The sequence below is a fragment of the Malus domestica genome, chromosome 10 (assembly GCF_042453785.1).
Source record: "Malus domestica chromosome 10, GDT2T_hap1".
In the NCBI taxonomy this organism is placed as follows: Eukaryota; Viridiplantae; Streptophyta; class Magnoliopsida; order Rosales; family Rosaceae; genus Malus; species Malus domestica.
In genome coordinates this window covers 28525781-28541610 of record NC_091670.1, presented here as the reverse complement: position 1 = coordinate 28541610, position 15830 = coordinate 28525781, and the positions used below count along the sequence as shown (strand labels likewise).

The window sequence follows — 15830 nt, the reverse complement described above, 5'->3', positions numbered from 1 at the left end:
TGACTATTGTCCTTCTCTGTGTTGTGAGTTGTAAATAATCAACCTCTTTTAAACTAATGCTATCGTTGCTCTTCAAAAACAAAAATGGAAACAAAGACTATGAAGAAAATAGGACTTAAGAAAACTTTAAATGTGAATTTGTCTCTTTTTTATTTTATTATATAAATATTATCATGTACAAGATGAAATTAACAATAAAACTACAATTTATCAATAAACTTACACCTAATAATCAAACTTTTAACATTAAGCAATCTAAGATTGTGATTCGGGTTTAATGAACATTATGAGAAGATCAACAATGAAAAGATTGACCGAGCATTTTCTAATTTTGATATACAGGACTCACAATAAGAAAAGTTTGAGTGAGCACCTTTCTAGTTTTTCTAAAAAAAATATTTTTTATTAAATAACGATGATAGATTAATTAAATATTAATGATAGTTTTAATCAAATATCTACTCGACAAAATCCCTAAAAGGGAACATTTCTACGATTTAGATTTACGTGTTTTTTTACGTTAAATTTTGTTAAATTAAGAGTTAACTTATTTGAAGGATATTCATTAGTCTAGCCTCTTGACTCTTCCAATGGCCCAACCATATAGGCCTGGCCCATTTAACACAGCACTTTCAAACATCGCCAATATTAAATCAGTGTAACGGCAGCTTCTTTGGAAAATCTCATTTTGGCTCGCTCTGCGTTTCTCTCTCTCGTCTCTACCCCTCAAAGATAACACGCAGCTCCCTCTCTATCTCTCTCTCAAGAACCAGCTAAATCCCAGATAAGATTCTTCCTCGTCATCTTTATTACGTTACTGCCTCGTTCATCCTCTCCAGAAAATGGCGCCACATGTTTGCCAACCGAGCTCTCTCCTCTTCTCGCCTCGCTTACCATGCTTGCCACCTTGTTCGTATCGAACCCAAAAGGATAAAACGCCCCTCTTTTTGTTGTTGTCGAGCTGCAGAGAGTGTGCAGTTTGTTGGGTTAGTCTTATCCTGAGCAATGGCACCACCGAGGACTAAGTATGCGATTCCAGAGGGCTGGGTGATGCAGAAGAAGGTTGAGGGTGATGGGACTGAGGTCGAGGTACTCCAAATTCTATACCCTTTTCACCATCTTTGTAAATTTTGAAGATTTGGGTTCGAATTTTATTGTGTTTTTATGGTTATTATCTTTTTAATTTTTAGTGATGTTGCTGTGAGTTTCTTTATGTTGATTGAGTAATGCACGGAAAATAGACTTTTACTCGATTACATGATCGTATTTGAACCGCTGTTTTGATAATTCGAGGTGCAGATCTGAAGCTTTCATTATTAGCTTTCATTATTCTTTCTTAGAAAAAGGTTTTCCAGTGTTGCTAAATCGTTTAATTGACTTAGATGATAGTATTTTCAGTGTTTATGCTCGACTTAGAATACAAATTTTTGATTATTTGGGCTGCATGGAATTGTTTTGATCTTTATTTCGATAAAGCGTAGAAAGTTTGATACCATAAAGCATGATCATCTCCTTACCCATTGATACGGATTAGGTTATATAAGTTGGAGAATCTTGAGATTGAGTTGCTCATTATTATAGTGTTCATAAGTTAGAACTCGTGGACTTGCACAGATACTAGTGATCTATGAGATATGTGGTCGGATACTAGATCTTGTGGGATCGGTTAATGTTGAAAACATATATTTGACAGTACGTGATACAAGTTCGCTGAACATCCTGTTCAGCTTCCTCGTGACCTGTTTTTGATGAATCTAAGTAAAATTGTTTTCGAGTAGCTTCACCTGTTGAATTACATGCAGCTATTATATATTTAGTACTATGTGGTACATGATCGCTGAACATTTAGTTCAGTTTTGTCGTAACGCATTTAAGATGAATCTAAGGAATGTCTTTTTCCGTAGATGAAATCTAAGGAATGTCGTTTTCCGTAGATGAATCTAAGGAATATCGTAACGCATTTAAAATGAATCTAAGGAATGTCGTAAACCCTATGCATAATTTTGACCATTCAGTTCAGTTTTTTTCATAATATTTTTAAGATAGTGTAAGGAATATTGTTTACCAAATAGTTGCACGTGTTGAATACTTTAACCGTCAAGTTTGAGGAGCTTAATTAATATTGGATACGTGTTGCCAATAAGCGACACAAGATTTTTGGCGGTTTTGGAAAATAGCTCATTACAAACGGAAACTTCTTGTTCCCTAACTGTTTTAACGTATAAATAGGTTTGTAATTTTACCATTTGTGTACTTAATACTCCCTGTTTGTAGGTTTAATATTACCTTTTCTTATTCATGAACTGTTCCAGATTGAGGAAAATCCTAGATTTGTCATTGATGTACAATAGTTCTGAGCCTATCTCAATTATTTGTAGCTGTCATTTGTCTACCATTTTTCTGCACCAGTGTTTTTTTTAGTGAAATTTCATTAAAAAGCCTTATTAAACCCTAATGGAAATTTTGATTTAATTACATAAAAGAGTTGATCTGCTAGAAGAGAAACAAAATAACGTGTAAAACCCTAACAATTGAAGCAGTTCAAATATACTTTTCTGAAACATATGTAATATTTTTTAAGCTGTGAACAAAACTGCTAGCAGGGCAGGTATATGATACTCTACTTTCCCTTTTTGCAAAATCTTGAGCCTTAAATATTAAATGATCAACTTCCCTGAAATTTGCTTCAACTCTTTCTTCTTTCCCTGTTTTTTATGATCTGAATATTTGGCTCACTTGTAACCATATTTATTAGATCGTTTGGCTTTTAACATGCTCAAAGGCATCCATGCTACCATGAATATAGTACTAAGTGCGAAAGAATTAAATTAAGTAATGCTAGCAAGTCTCGACAATAAATTAAGAAATACTAGTTGAAACATAAACAAATTTAGGACTGATACTTTTCAATTTATGGCTGGCTCTTGTAGTGCTTCGTCTGTATTGCAACAGGACACGAATTTTGTACCTATAATGGGATGATGCGGTATGTGCACTATGCTAGAGAAGCTTCCATCTACTCACCGGTGAGTTTGAGCTACTTAAATTAGTTTTGGTTTTTATTTTTCTATCAACTATCATGCATATATCTAGCTGAACTGTGGGTTTCAATGCCTGGAATCCTATTCTTTTTCGACATGAGAAAATGATGAATAGGAACTTGACGATTTAATCTACTTATTTGTTCTATTTATGATTGCCTTTTGATACAAGGACATCATCAAATCAACCCACTTTTTGTGCTATGATTATTTTCTTTAAAACAGGTTACTTAGGAGGACTATTTTGATGTATGAGAGAACAGCTTTGATTGTAAATTAACTAAGAACTATAAATGTGTTTAAACGGTAAGGTGTAGATTTAGTCTCTATCATTTGCCCCTAACATTAGTTGATGAGTTGAACCTTCAGGCCTCGTTTGTTGTCTAGCTTTGTATAGGAAAATTTATTAACCGTGAAGAAAACTTATCCCTTCCATTCCTACATTTTTTGTGGGGATGAGGGATTAGTTTTCTTCATAGCTAATCCACCTTCTACCTCATTTGGACAAAAAATGCAAGTAGACATCCATTTTGCATTCATTGAATGTAGTGTGTTATCCTATCCAAGCCAATCAACAAACGAGGACTTACGCTTTCATCCATTGATGAGTGTCTTTCAGTTGTATCATGTTCATCCTGTGAATTTTGTTTCGCAGATAATAATCGACAGCTCCACTAAACACTTGAATTTTAAAGACCTTTTGAAATCTAATAACATTATAGATTTGAAAACAATTTATTCATCTTCTTTATACATGAAGGGATCTTATTTCCCACTGCATATGGCAGATTGTTTGGATTATTTATTTTTTCTTACTTGTAATTACATGTATTTATCCATCATGTCCTTGTGCAGGATTTCAGTCCACCGAAGAAAGTAGCGAGCTCTAAGCGGGGAAGCAATGCACCGAAGGAAGTAGGGAACTCTAAGGAGGGAAGCAATGCACCGAAGGAAGTAGGGAGCTCTAACCGGGGAAGGAATGCATTGAAGGAAGTAGGGAGCTTTAAGCAGGGAAGCAATCCGAGCTCAAATTTGAAAATAGATCACAAGCTCTCTCTTAAAAAGAAGAAACCAGTTATTTCAAAACCCGCTAATTTGTTTCTCTCCCCTCTCTCGTCCCTGGTCTACCCCCTAACCCGTGGGGATTGTTTGTAATTTTACTTTAAGTGACTACCAATTGCGTTTGTTCTGGAATATTTTAGGAAAACCCCAAACATCCTTTTTTTTTTCTTTTTTTTTTTTTTTTGGAAACTAAAACCCAAACATCCTTTGACTATCTTCTTATATATTAAAACTACCATGGTGAGATTATAAGGTCAATTAATAGCTAGGGTTATCATTTTTCATTTTGTTTCATGCCTATTTTACTCTCAACAGTTTTTTTTTTTGGTCAACCATCATTTTTCTAATTTAATGTTATTTATGTAAAAATTTGATTTTTAACTTGAAAATTATTATATTTGAGTCTTATATATTGGTAATGTGGATGAGTTGATACCGAATGTGTAGATAATGTGGATGAGTTTGATACCGAATGTGTAGATAATGTGGATGAGTTTGATACCGAATATGTAGGTAATGTGAATAGGTTTGATACCGAATGTGTAGTAGTCGTGGTTGGGTTTGATACTGAATGTGCAAGAAGATTCTTTGCACAACCAGCTCCGAGCCGAGCCTCCAGCAGCCATCGGAGATGAACGACAAACTGAAGAAACAAGGGCACTATGATTTAGCTAATGGTGACTATAAACTTGTGGAAGTTGTGGAGTTTAGCATGGATCAACGGTCATCCACTAGATCTGTTTGTGGAAATTGTGTATATGACGATAGGGTTGTTGCTAGTTGTGAAGTGAACGTTTAAGCCTAAAATCTAACACGTGGAAAAGGATCCAAAACATGCCTCCTTGCGATGGCTTTCGACTTCCTCCATTTCAATCAGTTGCCGTGTGTTTGAACAGTGCCTTAAGCGAGAAACAAGTTGAATTTTGTCGTAAGCGTGATGAGTTTGAAGCAATTTGTTAGGGTAAAATTGGCTATTCCTAAACAAAACGCCTAAGTCTGTAATCTTAGACTAGTGCTTGTTTTCAGTTGTAATTATTTTAGTCTAAGTTTGTCTCTCGTGCTCTCGATCACAAAATGGCAAGCGTTTTCAAAGACATCCACTCAGGTAAATTTGGCATGCATATTCATATAGTCTAAGTTTGCATTCAATGGGCCATTTAGTTTAACTATGCTTTAGTTTAAGCCCATAATTTTAAGTCAGCTTAAAAACCCTAGCATATATACACACATATAAATAGGGGTCCTAATTACTTGGTTTAGCACGGCTGCAGAGATTAGAAAGGTTTTTTTTTGTTTTGGTGTTGCCGTCGCACTCCGATATTGCTGCATGTTTTGAAAGACAAACAAAAGAGTTTTTGTGTTGCTGCCTTTGCGTTTTCGTGAAAGTGAAAAGGATGCTGCTGCTATATGAGAATAAGGTTTTTTAGTCTTGGATTGCTGCTGCACTTTCATTGTTTAAGTCATATATATATATATATACTTGCTGCATGTTTTAGAATACATATATATTCTTATATATTGCTGCATGCTCGGAAGGTATGTATTGTAGTTTTCATTTGATGCAGCACCATGCACTGAATGCATCATCATTCATATAACAGCAGAAAGTTTGTTTTCCATGTCGGTCAGCAGCCTGTGTTTTCAAAAGAAAAATCGTATTTTTCCCGTGAGGTTTATGGTAAAAAAAAATCAGTTTGTATCCACGTATTTTTTCTTTTAAAGAAAAATTTAGTTTTGTTCACTGGTTTTTCATTGTGCTTCAATTGAAATCAATTATGAAAATGTGCCTTGTGATTTTCATAATTGGTTGATTTTCAAAATCATTTCATTTCATACATTCTGCATGATCGCGTTAGTATCTGCAAAGTTCGAGGCGACAGTGATTGACGGCCGCGTTAGTGTCGTGCCACTTCCACTCGAAGGCTGAAGAGAGATCGAGTAGCAAAGCGCGGAGACAAAACTGCCTACTAGTATGTGTGTCTAGTTGATGAGTTTTGTAAGTCTTTCTGTACTCATTTCTCTTAGTGTTTGTCCTGGCTTGGAAGCCCGAGGATTTTCCCAGTGGTGGGTTTTGCCTCGTTAAATCCTACATCCTGTGTGCACATTTTATTTATCTTTATAATTGCATATGTGTAGGATAGTTTATATGTGATGTGAATGTGGAATTAATTTGAGAACTGAAAATTAAATTGAAAATTGTATTGGATTTTTAAATTGGAACCTATTCACCCCATCTAGATTAAATTAGTACCCATCCTAGAACTTTCACAATTGTTTGTGAAGGTCGGGGCTCGGGGAGCCCTTGTGTTCTTCTTGATGGTAATCCTGTAAATGTTGGGAGAGGCGGCAACAAGTGTGTTCGGCCTAAGAAGAAGAAACTTTCAATATTGAAGAAGGTGTTCCGTCTCATGTATATGGTAGTCAAGGCAACAAAAATAGATCCGAATGTAATGCTCCTTTGTTTCTTTAGATTAGGCTTATTGATCTATGTAATATTGTATTTCTTTTTTTTCAACTGATATCATCGAACTATGGTAACAACATTAGTTTCTTAGTTTACAGACTTTGATTTAAGTTAAATATATATTGCCTTCCAGACTTTGATTTGTTTTTTGCAAACCCTATTAGGAATACAGAATTTTACCTTGTTTTTGGAAGCCTTGAGATTATAATTGGAGGAAGTTTGCACTGGTACTGGCACTGGCATTGGAATCGGCATTGGCAATTTAAATCAGTTTTCTTCTTGTGAAATTGCCTTAATGTTCATGATTTTTGTACAAATTACCTTAATGTTCATTATTTTTCGACTGATATTTTTTTTGAATTGTGTATAGAGGATCGATGCCTTGGGTTCCAAGCAGTCTAGTCCGTGTAAAGTCTTGATCAATCTGTCAATATACAAATCATCCTGGCTTATGCTATCAGTTATGTTTCTTTTCACAACGATTAGATTTGTGTTAGGTTGTATGTTTCCCTAAACCTAGTAAAACAATTGATTTTATTGCTTTGCTGCTGCTTCAAGTACAAGTACAATGTCAGACCTCCTCCATCGGAGTTGCTCTTTAACATCTTTGTAATGCTACAAGCCTGGAACCCAAGGATCTGACTCGATACATGATGTTTCCAAAGCTTGGAGTGCTTCCATCCGCGACCAACACTTCATCCAAGCATAATTCTAAACTCTTATCTTGTCAGTGCGAAATTTCGCAAGTTTTGCATCCCAGTGCATGGTTATAATAGTTCGTTTTAATTTAGAAGATGAATCGTCCAAAAATTTAATATTTTATTTTTGAAAAATTATTTAGCGTATAAGTTAAAAATTTAGGGTAAAACTCAAATACAATTGCTTAATTTGAAACTCTTAATTTCTCTTTCATAAGAAACAAACATTACTTGGGCTTGTTTCACTACTCACAAGACAGAAAAGGAAAGGGGCAAAAAAAAAAAAAAAACACTTCGCTTCAACGGAAAAAAATTAATTTTTGAAAAATAAAATATGAAAAGCACCATCACGTGCCGATTTGGCGCCTAAATGCTCGTGCTCGTAGAGCTCCACTCGGAACCGCCATTTCAATTCCTCAAACGCACAAAAATACCAAAAGCTAGGGTTTGAATTTAACTCATCAGTGGACTTCTCAATTTTCGTTAGGGCACAATGAAGCGTAAGATTTCCGATTCCAACCACAAAGATCCGCTTCAAATCCACATTCCATCGCATCGTGGAGGTTTTCATGGGAGTCGGAGCTCCGATTCCCGATTCCCCATCGCAACGCCCCCAAGAAAAACAGGTTCGTTCCGATTCCATAACCCAATTTATCAATCACCCAAATAGTGTCGAAATTGTTTAAAATTTTTTACCCTCAGAGCGCTCAATTGTTCAAATTCGATGATGCTCGTGTTTCGATTTTGCTTCTGCTTGTAGATACCAGCTGCAAGAAAAGAGTCACATTTACAGATTCACAGGACGATGAAAATCAGAGACCCCCAAGATGCGAATTTGGTAATGCTACTTTCAAAATGTTACATCTTTCAAGTTTTCGCCTTTTTTCGTAAATTGTTATGGGTTAGTTGAGGTTTGTTTGAAAAGTTAATAATCTGATGCAAAGTATGTGAATCAGCTGATAATGCCAAGACTTCCGAGTACGCCTTCTTCAAGAAATTGAAGGAAGGTGCAGGCCGTAAAGCGCAGTCTTGTTCTCTCCGTGAAGAGGCCGACCAAAGAAAGAATTCCGAGTCCAGGGACTGTTCCAGAGGTAATCTTTCAACTCTGAAGTCTCTGAAACCAGTGTACTATGGTTCTAGCCATCTAAATTTGCTCGGTTGGTGTTTGACGAATTACCTGCTGTACAGAGAGGATCAATGTGGTCCGGAATAAGAGAGAGGACACGAGGTCTTCATTTCTCAACGAAAATGCTACACCAGGTAAGTTGGCTCATTCATTTCTCCTGCCACTTGGACTTGGTACTTGGTAGTGCATCAAAAGCTCATATTTTCAATGTAAAGAGGCGTAGGTAAAAATTTAATGCAGAAACCTGTGTCCTGTATGCCTATTTGTACTGCATCAACTATAAAGGGAAATGTCTGATATGCATATTTTGTGAAGTTAAGCCTGAAACCGCGTACTTCAACCTCGAAGTTACTAGTGTAACTTCCGTTTATGTGCAGAACTAAATATCAAGAGAACTTGTGCAACCTTGGAGAACGCACATAGGAGACAGAACAATATGGTGGAGGAATATGAAAATTCCTTGAGAAGTAAAGGTAATTCGTATGTGAAATCTCTACATTTTTTCTTTGTTATGCTGATTTGGTGACCAAGGAGATAGAGAGGAAAAGGAAATATGAATCTGATAAATTAATACAAGCTTTCTAGTCCAAAATTTCCTTCTAGCCAGTTGTCTCTTTGACCAATACCATCGTATTATGTATTACTTTGACTTTTAATTTTTGTAGCTGCAGTTCTGATTAGTTAAACCTGAGAATGTTTCAGTATCTTGGTTTCACACTATTAAGTTATTTTGAATCATGCCGGAAACTTAACTTGTTTTGGAGAGACAGAAACTCAAAACAGGCGTGCAGACGTTTTTGATCGGAAGAGACAGAAACTACACCAGTGGGTGGCAGAGACCTCATTTCCTGAAATTGATGAACACTGCTCAAAGGGGTTAGACATATCATGAATCTATGATCAATAAGTTTTTACATTATCTTTACGTCCCCTATTAAGGATGTATAATATTATCTCAGGTACGATTTTGTTTCTGTGCTCCTCAGTCGGCTGATCCCCAAGTGCAATGAGACCAATGTATCATCTATTTGCTTTTTGTATGGATTATTGGATTTACACCTGTTCATGGTTTCCAATTGGTAAGAAAAATACTTGCTCTTGCAGGAATTTAAGGATCCAAAGCTTAGGCAACCGGGCACCAATGACAAGTCTATGACACTTCCATCTTATGAGTCAGATATTCACTTCATGAAACTTCATTCGACACCTGCTAGAAAGTTTATGGAACTTGAATTTAGCCCTTGTTTGCATGATTCTGAATCATCTTGCTGGTCAAAGAGATCAAGAGAGAGGATTTTATGTTCCGATTCTCCAACTAGTTATGCTTACAAGAACCATCTTCAGTACAGAGTATGGGAACCTGACCATGAATTATTAGAAGGTACTGCAATTTCATGCACTGAGAGTCATTCACATTCTCTTCTTCCATTCGAAGAATATGGGTTGGTGACGTCTGGCCATGCCAAAGAGACGGATGTATTCTGTCAGCCAAATGAATATTTGGTCGACAGAGAGCTATGTGTTCCTATGCTGGGTTGGGATTTTGACAGTACAGAAGAAGATAGAAGCTTATCTAACTTATCAACATATAGAACTGAACACCAATCCGCATCCTTTGCCAGTTATTACAACAATGAAGTTGTAAGGCGTTGTCTTGAAGACAAAGGCGATTTACAATCAGGTTTCCAGCAAATTCCGTTAACCTTGTCATCATGTATACCGAACTTTATTAATCTAGCTGAAGACTGCATTAATGACACTGCATATGAAGTTGGAAGCACCACATTATCTCTCCAAAACGACCATTGGTTTTCGAGCAAAATTATCAATGAGGGGTACTATCTTCCTAATACCGAATCTTTCCTTTCCTCTGGACTTGATTCTGATTTAGGATGGAACTACCTTCCGTTAAGTGGTTCCTCGAGAGAGCATGATTCATCAACTTGTCTAGCTCTACAATTTCCTGAACAGGAAAACTTATCTTCCCGCCTTCTTACTTACCATGATGATAAGTACGAAAGATGCTTAGATGACTCAAGTCATACAAGAAGTCTTACTCATTTCGTTGAAGATAATGTTAATGTCCATGAAGACAGCTCAGCCTTTTGCCTCCAAATTCCATTGGACAGAGAGAAGACATGGCCATTGCTGCTTGATAAGCCAAGCTGGGATGAAAGTAACGAAAGAGAGACAAACTTTGCTGATAGCGATGTCAATATTCTTGATAGTAAAGTAAGTTTTCGTCAATGGCTACATTACAATGTATGACAGCAGCGGTTATGCTAGTTCATGTTTTGGGGCACGGATTTCTTTTATCGCTGCAAGATTGCAGCATTATAAACAGGTACATGTTATTGATTCCATGAGTCACACTTCTGCCTTTTCCGAATCTTACGAAATGATCCAGCACCGTAGATTAAATGTATTTTTCGTGTCGTATACTGTGTAGAGAATCATTAGAGATTAAGTGATGGGCAAGTTACTTGAGCAGAGGGACTTAGCAACTTCACATTGTTTCCACTTGAGAAAATGTTAGATTTGCAAGACTTTAGGCAGAGGCAAGTTGATATTGTTCTTCAATGCATGAGTAGGTAAACACATCTCTCAGACATGTAAGGTTCACGTGGGAGTCTCAACTCTCATGTGGAACTCTTGTGTGAGTCCTACCACCATTAGAGATGTGGTAGGTAAATTAATATGAATCTGATATTGTAATATCATCTTACTTTGATGGCATTAAGAAAAAATCGTATGATTTAACGACTTGTTCTGAATATTGTTAATCGTGTCTCTCCACTTAAGGTCAATATGTAATACGTTAACATACATTGTTGTGAATATTGAGAAGAATAGATGCTCTGACTTCTCCTTCTAATATCTCTTCGTCTCTCTCTTCTCTTTACTTCTTATGCTTTATCCATCGCTTACACGTCCACTCACGTATTACCACATGTAGATTAGTAACGCTATTTGACGGTGTGAATGTCTAACACACAAATTTTCTCAAGAGTTATTTATTCCGTATTCTTACTTTGCATCACTATATTATCAAAGTGGAATTAATGTGGAGTGGATGCTAATAAGTAGATTTGGTTCCAATGATGCTTCAAAGTAGTTGAAAATGAATGCACTATTTTTTTCATGACCTTTTGTAATTAAGTAGACTAAGACATAATTCAAATGCAAAATCATCACAAATTAAATAAACGTAGCCGTTGCAGAGGGTCATCTGGTCCCATAGATTTTAGCATGCAATTAAGTCATTAGCATATTTGAACGAAAGAGAAAGGATTGAAAATGATGTGTTATCATATGATGATACTTTAAATTGAAAAATGGTTCATTTTAATCTTAAAATTCATCATTAATTATGTGATTTAGTCATTGCAAATGATTAAACAAATTTTTTTACTCTCCGGTCCTCAGTCCTCCTTTCTTCACTCCAGAGTATAAATGCTATTTGAAAGAAACATGTGTTTTTTGCATGAAGTATTTAAAGTGCTTTTTTAGGATCTACTTGGAGTTTTACTAAGGATTAGTTTCATAAATATTTTCATCAAAATCATTGTCAGTCATTTTAAAAGCATTTCCAAACGAGCTCTAGCTCTGTGGTCCTTTGATAAATTTTCAGTGTGCCAAAACAAGGCTTGGTACACAAGTGTCATGATACAAATGAATTAGTAATATTTTTTTTTTCAAATATTCAATTACTTGTTTTATAATATTTGGTATACTGAGCTTGGCTCCTATCACAATAAAAAAATCTTCCGTGGTCTTTAGACAACAAAAAAGAGTAGGATTATTTCTCCTCCACATCTCCTCCCCTTCCATTTTTTCTCACTTTTCTCTTTGTCTTTCTCCTTCCTTTCCATTCTCTCTTACTTTCCTTCTTGTCTTTCCCTTCTTATAAAGAAGTTAACATAAAATATTGACGTGACTTGTGAGATTTAAATAGAAAGGGACCGGAAGCAAGTGAAATCGAAGCGGAGAGAATTTTATTCCAAACAAAACCATGCAGTCCCTCCCACTTGCCACGACATCTGTCCCCACTTTGTCTGCTGATGTCATCAGTCGTTACCCCATCATTAATTTTGCTCACATTCTTCGTCGAAGTTGGAATTGCAATTTGCCAAACGCTGGATGTAGCTGGTCGTGGTTTTACCATCGTCTCCTTAACAAATAAATTCTTGAAAGCAGAGAGTTTTGGACTCTTGGGTCCAACCGTCCAAGTTGTATAAAGTAGGTGGAGATAAGCGTAGGTAGCGAAAATAATTGGCCTTCAATTGTAACAATCAATGATTTTTTTTCTTTCACCCGAATACTTTTGTGTTTGTGATTAATAAATCCTCTCAGTATGTATTAATTTATGATTTGCAATAACGAAGACATTCATTTTTAACTGTAATGAGTCAAACAATATTCTAAATAACCTCTAGTATTAGAAAAAAAAAAAGAAATATATTCTAAGCATTGTTCTAAAAATCTGCTTCTGACGCCGCCTAGGCCCTACCTAGGTGCTAGACAATTGGTCACCGCTATGATTAGTGCCTAAGCGCATGAAAATTAAGAAAGTGTGCCTAGACCCGCTTAGGCACCTGCTTAGGTCTCGACTTTTACTTAGACTGAAAAACCGATAGCTTTCATTTTGAATTTTATTTTGTCAATAAAATGTAAAAGACTTGTTGAATACTTGGATGAACACTCATTAAATACTTGTTCCCTATGTTTTCAATGTGTTCTAATACTTTATAATCTATATGTCATTTTATTTTACAATTTATGTATCCCGATACAGTTATGTGTTTTTTTTAGTATAAATAGACATTTATTTATACTAAATTTACTTAAATTCACCTAGCCCGCCTAGACGCTAGGTATGTCGCCCTATTAGCACCTAGTGTCTTATAAAACTTTGATTCTAAGTAACCACGATGTGTTAGAAGAAAATGAAATTCCTACACATGAAGAGTAGTGATGTCATGAGCACGTGATTACTAGTGATTGTAATTATCCAATTCACTATCGGGTAATTACAATCACATCTCCTAACTAGAACAATCTTGTATGCAATATTTCTCCCGTGATCAATCATTTGTATGTTGGTCACGTTGTCAAATGGATTAGTACAAGTTTTAACATAATGGTTATATTCAAAATTTCCACCTTGGTGTATAAAGTTTAGGCACTTAATTATGGCTAAACGTGTACTAAAACAGTGCCAAAATTGACAGATGCATGAAGGTGACACATTCCCTCTTAAGTCCGAATGGAGTGGTTAGTTGGTTAAGTCCTTTTCGTAATGACTGACATAAACAAACAATTAAGCTCCTAAATCTGCCCATAATCTGAATCGGTGACTAAACATATGGAAACAGAAAAGGTAGTCATTGTCATTTGCCATATGCATGTGCACGCTGCATGCTTCACCGTTGATAAAAGATTAAAGATTTGCGTCCCGTCACAGATTTTCTGCCGGGTTTAAGTTACTGACTACTCCACTAAGCATGCGAACGATTATATGCATATGTGACAAAAAATAAATATTGGTAAACGACTATTAATTATTTCATTATAAGTGTGTCAATAAAATTAAATGTTTTATTTACATAATTAGAAAAAGAAAAGGATTTTGAAAAATTAAAAAGGTAAAGAAAATAATAGTAGTAATAAATTACGGAAATATATGTATTTAGATCTGGTTGCAATTTTTTTCATAAAAATAGTATTTCAACAAAACTAAGTGGGAGCATTGAACTGTGGTTTATTATATTTTTAATGACATTTATGTTTTTGATTAAAAGTTTTGTAACTGATTCTAGTTACACATACTACTCAATACATTAAGCATGATGTTGTGACTGTGAGAGAGAACAAGGTAAAATAATAAAATTATAAGGAGATCAGTACTATCCAAGAGAAAATTATGAAGCAGATTTGGATATAATCAAGTTGGTTACATCATTGTACCCTGCTCGTTGCATTCAAGCTTGAACCTCCTGGTTGCAATTTATTGTGAATTTAGTAGAATTCTCTCATTATTTATCAAAGACTTTTTTCACATAAATACATAGACTTAAAAGATGGTACATAAAATCTTTTATGAGACTTAAAAGAAGGTACATAAAATCTTTTATGAGTTGTTGTACGTAGTATCACTTTATAAAGACCATATTGGTGTTGAATTATTGTGTTATGGACCCAATTGTATTGAAACCTAAAATTGCATAACCATCAATATAATTGAGTTAGGTCCAGAGTTTTTTTTCAATATCTTGGCAGAATATGCAAATGTGGCTATTCTTATTTAAACTTTTTATTCCAATAAAATCATATCTTTCGACAAAAAAAATTATAATTGATTGAAAGGATGGAGTTTTAATTAAGTAGGGAAATTCAAACCCCCCACCAAATGGAGTAGTCCTCTTTACGTGTGAGCAAGGAAGATCATGTGTCTTGTAAGTTCATAGTGGTTGGGGTAGGTCCTTCTTTGTAGCCATGTTGAGCAATATTGTCAATGTCAAAGATTTTACCCTTGAGATTCATCTTTGCCCATAATAATTTGGTTTACCCCATGCTTTTCCCTTGCTACATTTCTTCACCCATCTGCTTTCCAAAACCAAAAGCATTTCACTTTCACATTCACCACCAAAAGTTCATCTATCACAAGGTAAAATAACGTAAAAAGCATATGGGGACAAAGTGAAATAACACAAGGCTTACTAGGACAACTCTCTTGTGCTGGGTGAAACTAGTATGAAGTCCAATGAGATTAAGATACAGAGAATCTCATACTTTTGTCGGATGACAGGATCATGGATTCTTACTTAAGATTTTGTCTTCTTGGAGGTATTTGTTAGTTGATATTGATGAGGTTTTTCAGCCTCAAGACATTTTAGTGTAGTTGATTTTTTGTTATTTTAACTTTGATCTTTGTTGTTGAACGAAAGACTTGACCTACTGGGGATACATTTGATTATACATATGACCCATCTCAATTTTCGGTCGTTGGATCAAATAACTTAAAAATGATCAAATAACATAAATTAACAGAGATGTGTGAAAGGTAAATAGAGATGTGTAAATAGCACCAACATCAAATTATCACACATTTTCTTTTGAAACAATCTACAAACAACCTATTTAATATATATTGTAAATGGTTCAGTTGGTAAGAGAACAAAAACAAGAACTAATTATTTGGTGTTTAAGTCTTGATTATGTTAATGCTGCATCGAGACAATTGTACTTTTATTGTTTAGTTATATTCCAAGGTGCCTTCCTAAACGTTTATTTAATTGGTAACTTGCTTAATAATATATCAAATGGGGAGTGCATCTTTTCTGTCTTAGCCATTCTAATAAAACAGCAAAATATTAATTAAAGAAAAATCTTCTTATCTTATTAGCTAGCTAAAGTTGAAAAAGTTGTTATATTATATA

At 35.2% G+C, this 15830-nt stretch overlaps 2 protein-coding genes across 2 annotated transcripts; both read left to right on the top strand.

The window, feature by feature from the left end:
• The first annotated feature begins 687 nt into the window (after nucleotides 1-687).
• LOC114827684 (uncharacterized) lies at nucleotides 688-4390 on the top strand. Its single transcript, XM_029109935.2, has 3 exons — nucleotides 688-1089; nucleotides 2931-3026; nucleotides 3897-4390. Exons 1-3 carry the CDS (start codon nucleotides 1006-1008, stop codon nucleotides 4194-4196), a joined length of 480 nt encoding a protein of 159 aa, XP_028965768.2. The 5' UTR covers nucleotides 688-1005; the 3' UTR covers nucleotides 4197-4390.
• Nucleotides 4391-7626: 3236 nt separating this feature from the next.
• Nucleotides 7627-10749, top strand: LOC103445563 (uncharacterized). The gene is made up of 8 exons (XM_008384577.4): nucleotides 7627-7891; nucleotides 8026-8103; nucleotides 8222-8356; nucleotides 8454-8525; nucleotides 8769-8864; nucleotides 9162-9267; nucleotides 9351-9408; nucleotides 9496-10749. The coding sequence occupies exons 1-8, from the start codon at nucleotides 7759-7761 to the stop codon at nucleotides 10657-10659; spliced, it is 1842 nt and encodes a 613-aa protein (XP_008382799.3). The 5' UTR covers nucleotides 7627-7758; the 3' UTR covers nucleotides 10660-10749.
• The last annotated feature ends 5081 nt before the right edge of the window (nucleotides 10750-15830 follow it).

What these genes read in the sequence shown, in the direction of transcription:
- LOC114827684 (XM_029109935.2), top strand. Translation starts at nt 1,006, where the DNA reads ATGGCACCACCGAGGACTAAGTATGCGATTCCAGAGGGCTGGGTGATG. An exon ending in GTGATGGGACTGAGGTCGAG is followed by an intron (nt 1,090 to 2,930) that starts GTACTCCAAATT and finishes TGGCTCTTGTAG; the next exon opens with TGCTTCGTCTGTATTGCAAC. An exon ending in AAGCTTCCATCTACTCACCG is followed by an intron (nt 3,027 to 3,896) that starts GTGAGTTTGAGC and finishes GTCCTTGTGCAG; the next exon opens with GATTTCAGTCCACCGAAGAA.
- LOC103445563 (XM_008384577.4), top strand. Translation starts at nt 7,759, where the DNA reads ATGAAGCGTAAGATTTCCGATTCCAACCACAAAGATCCGCTTCAAATC. An exon ending in AACGCCCCCAAGAAAAACAG is followed by an intron (nt 7,892 to 8,025) that starts GTTCGTTCCGAT and finishes TTCTGCTTGTAG; the next exon opens with ATACCAGCTGCAAGAAAAGA. An exon ending in ACCCCCAAGATGCGAATTTG is followed by an intron (nt 8,104 to 8,221) that starts GTAATGCTACTT and finishes TATGTGAATCAG; the next exon opens with CTGATAATGCCAAGACTTCC.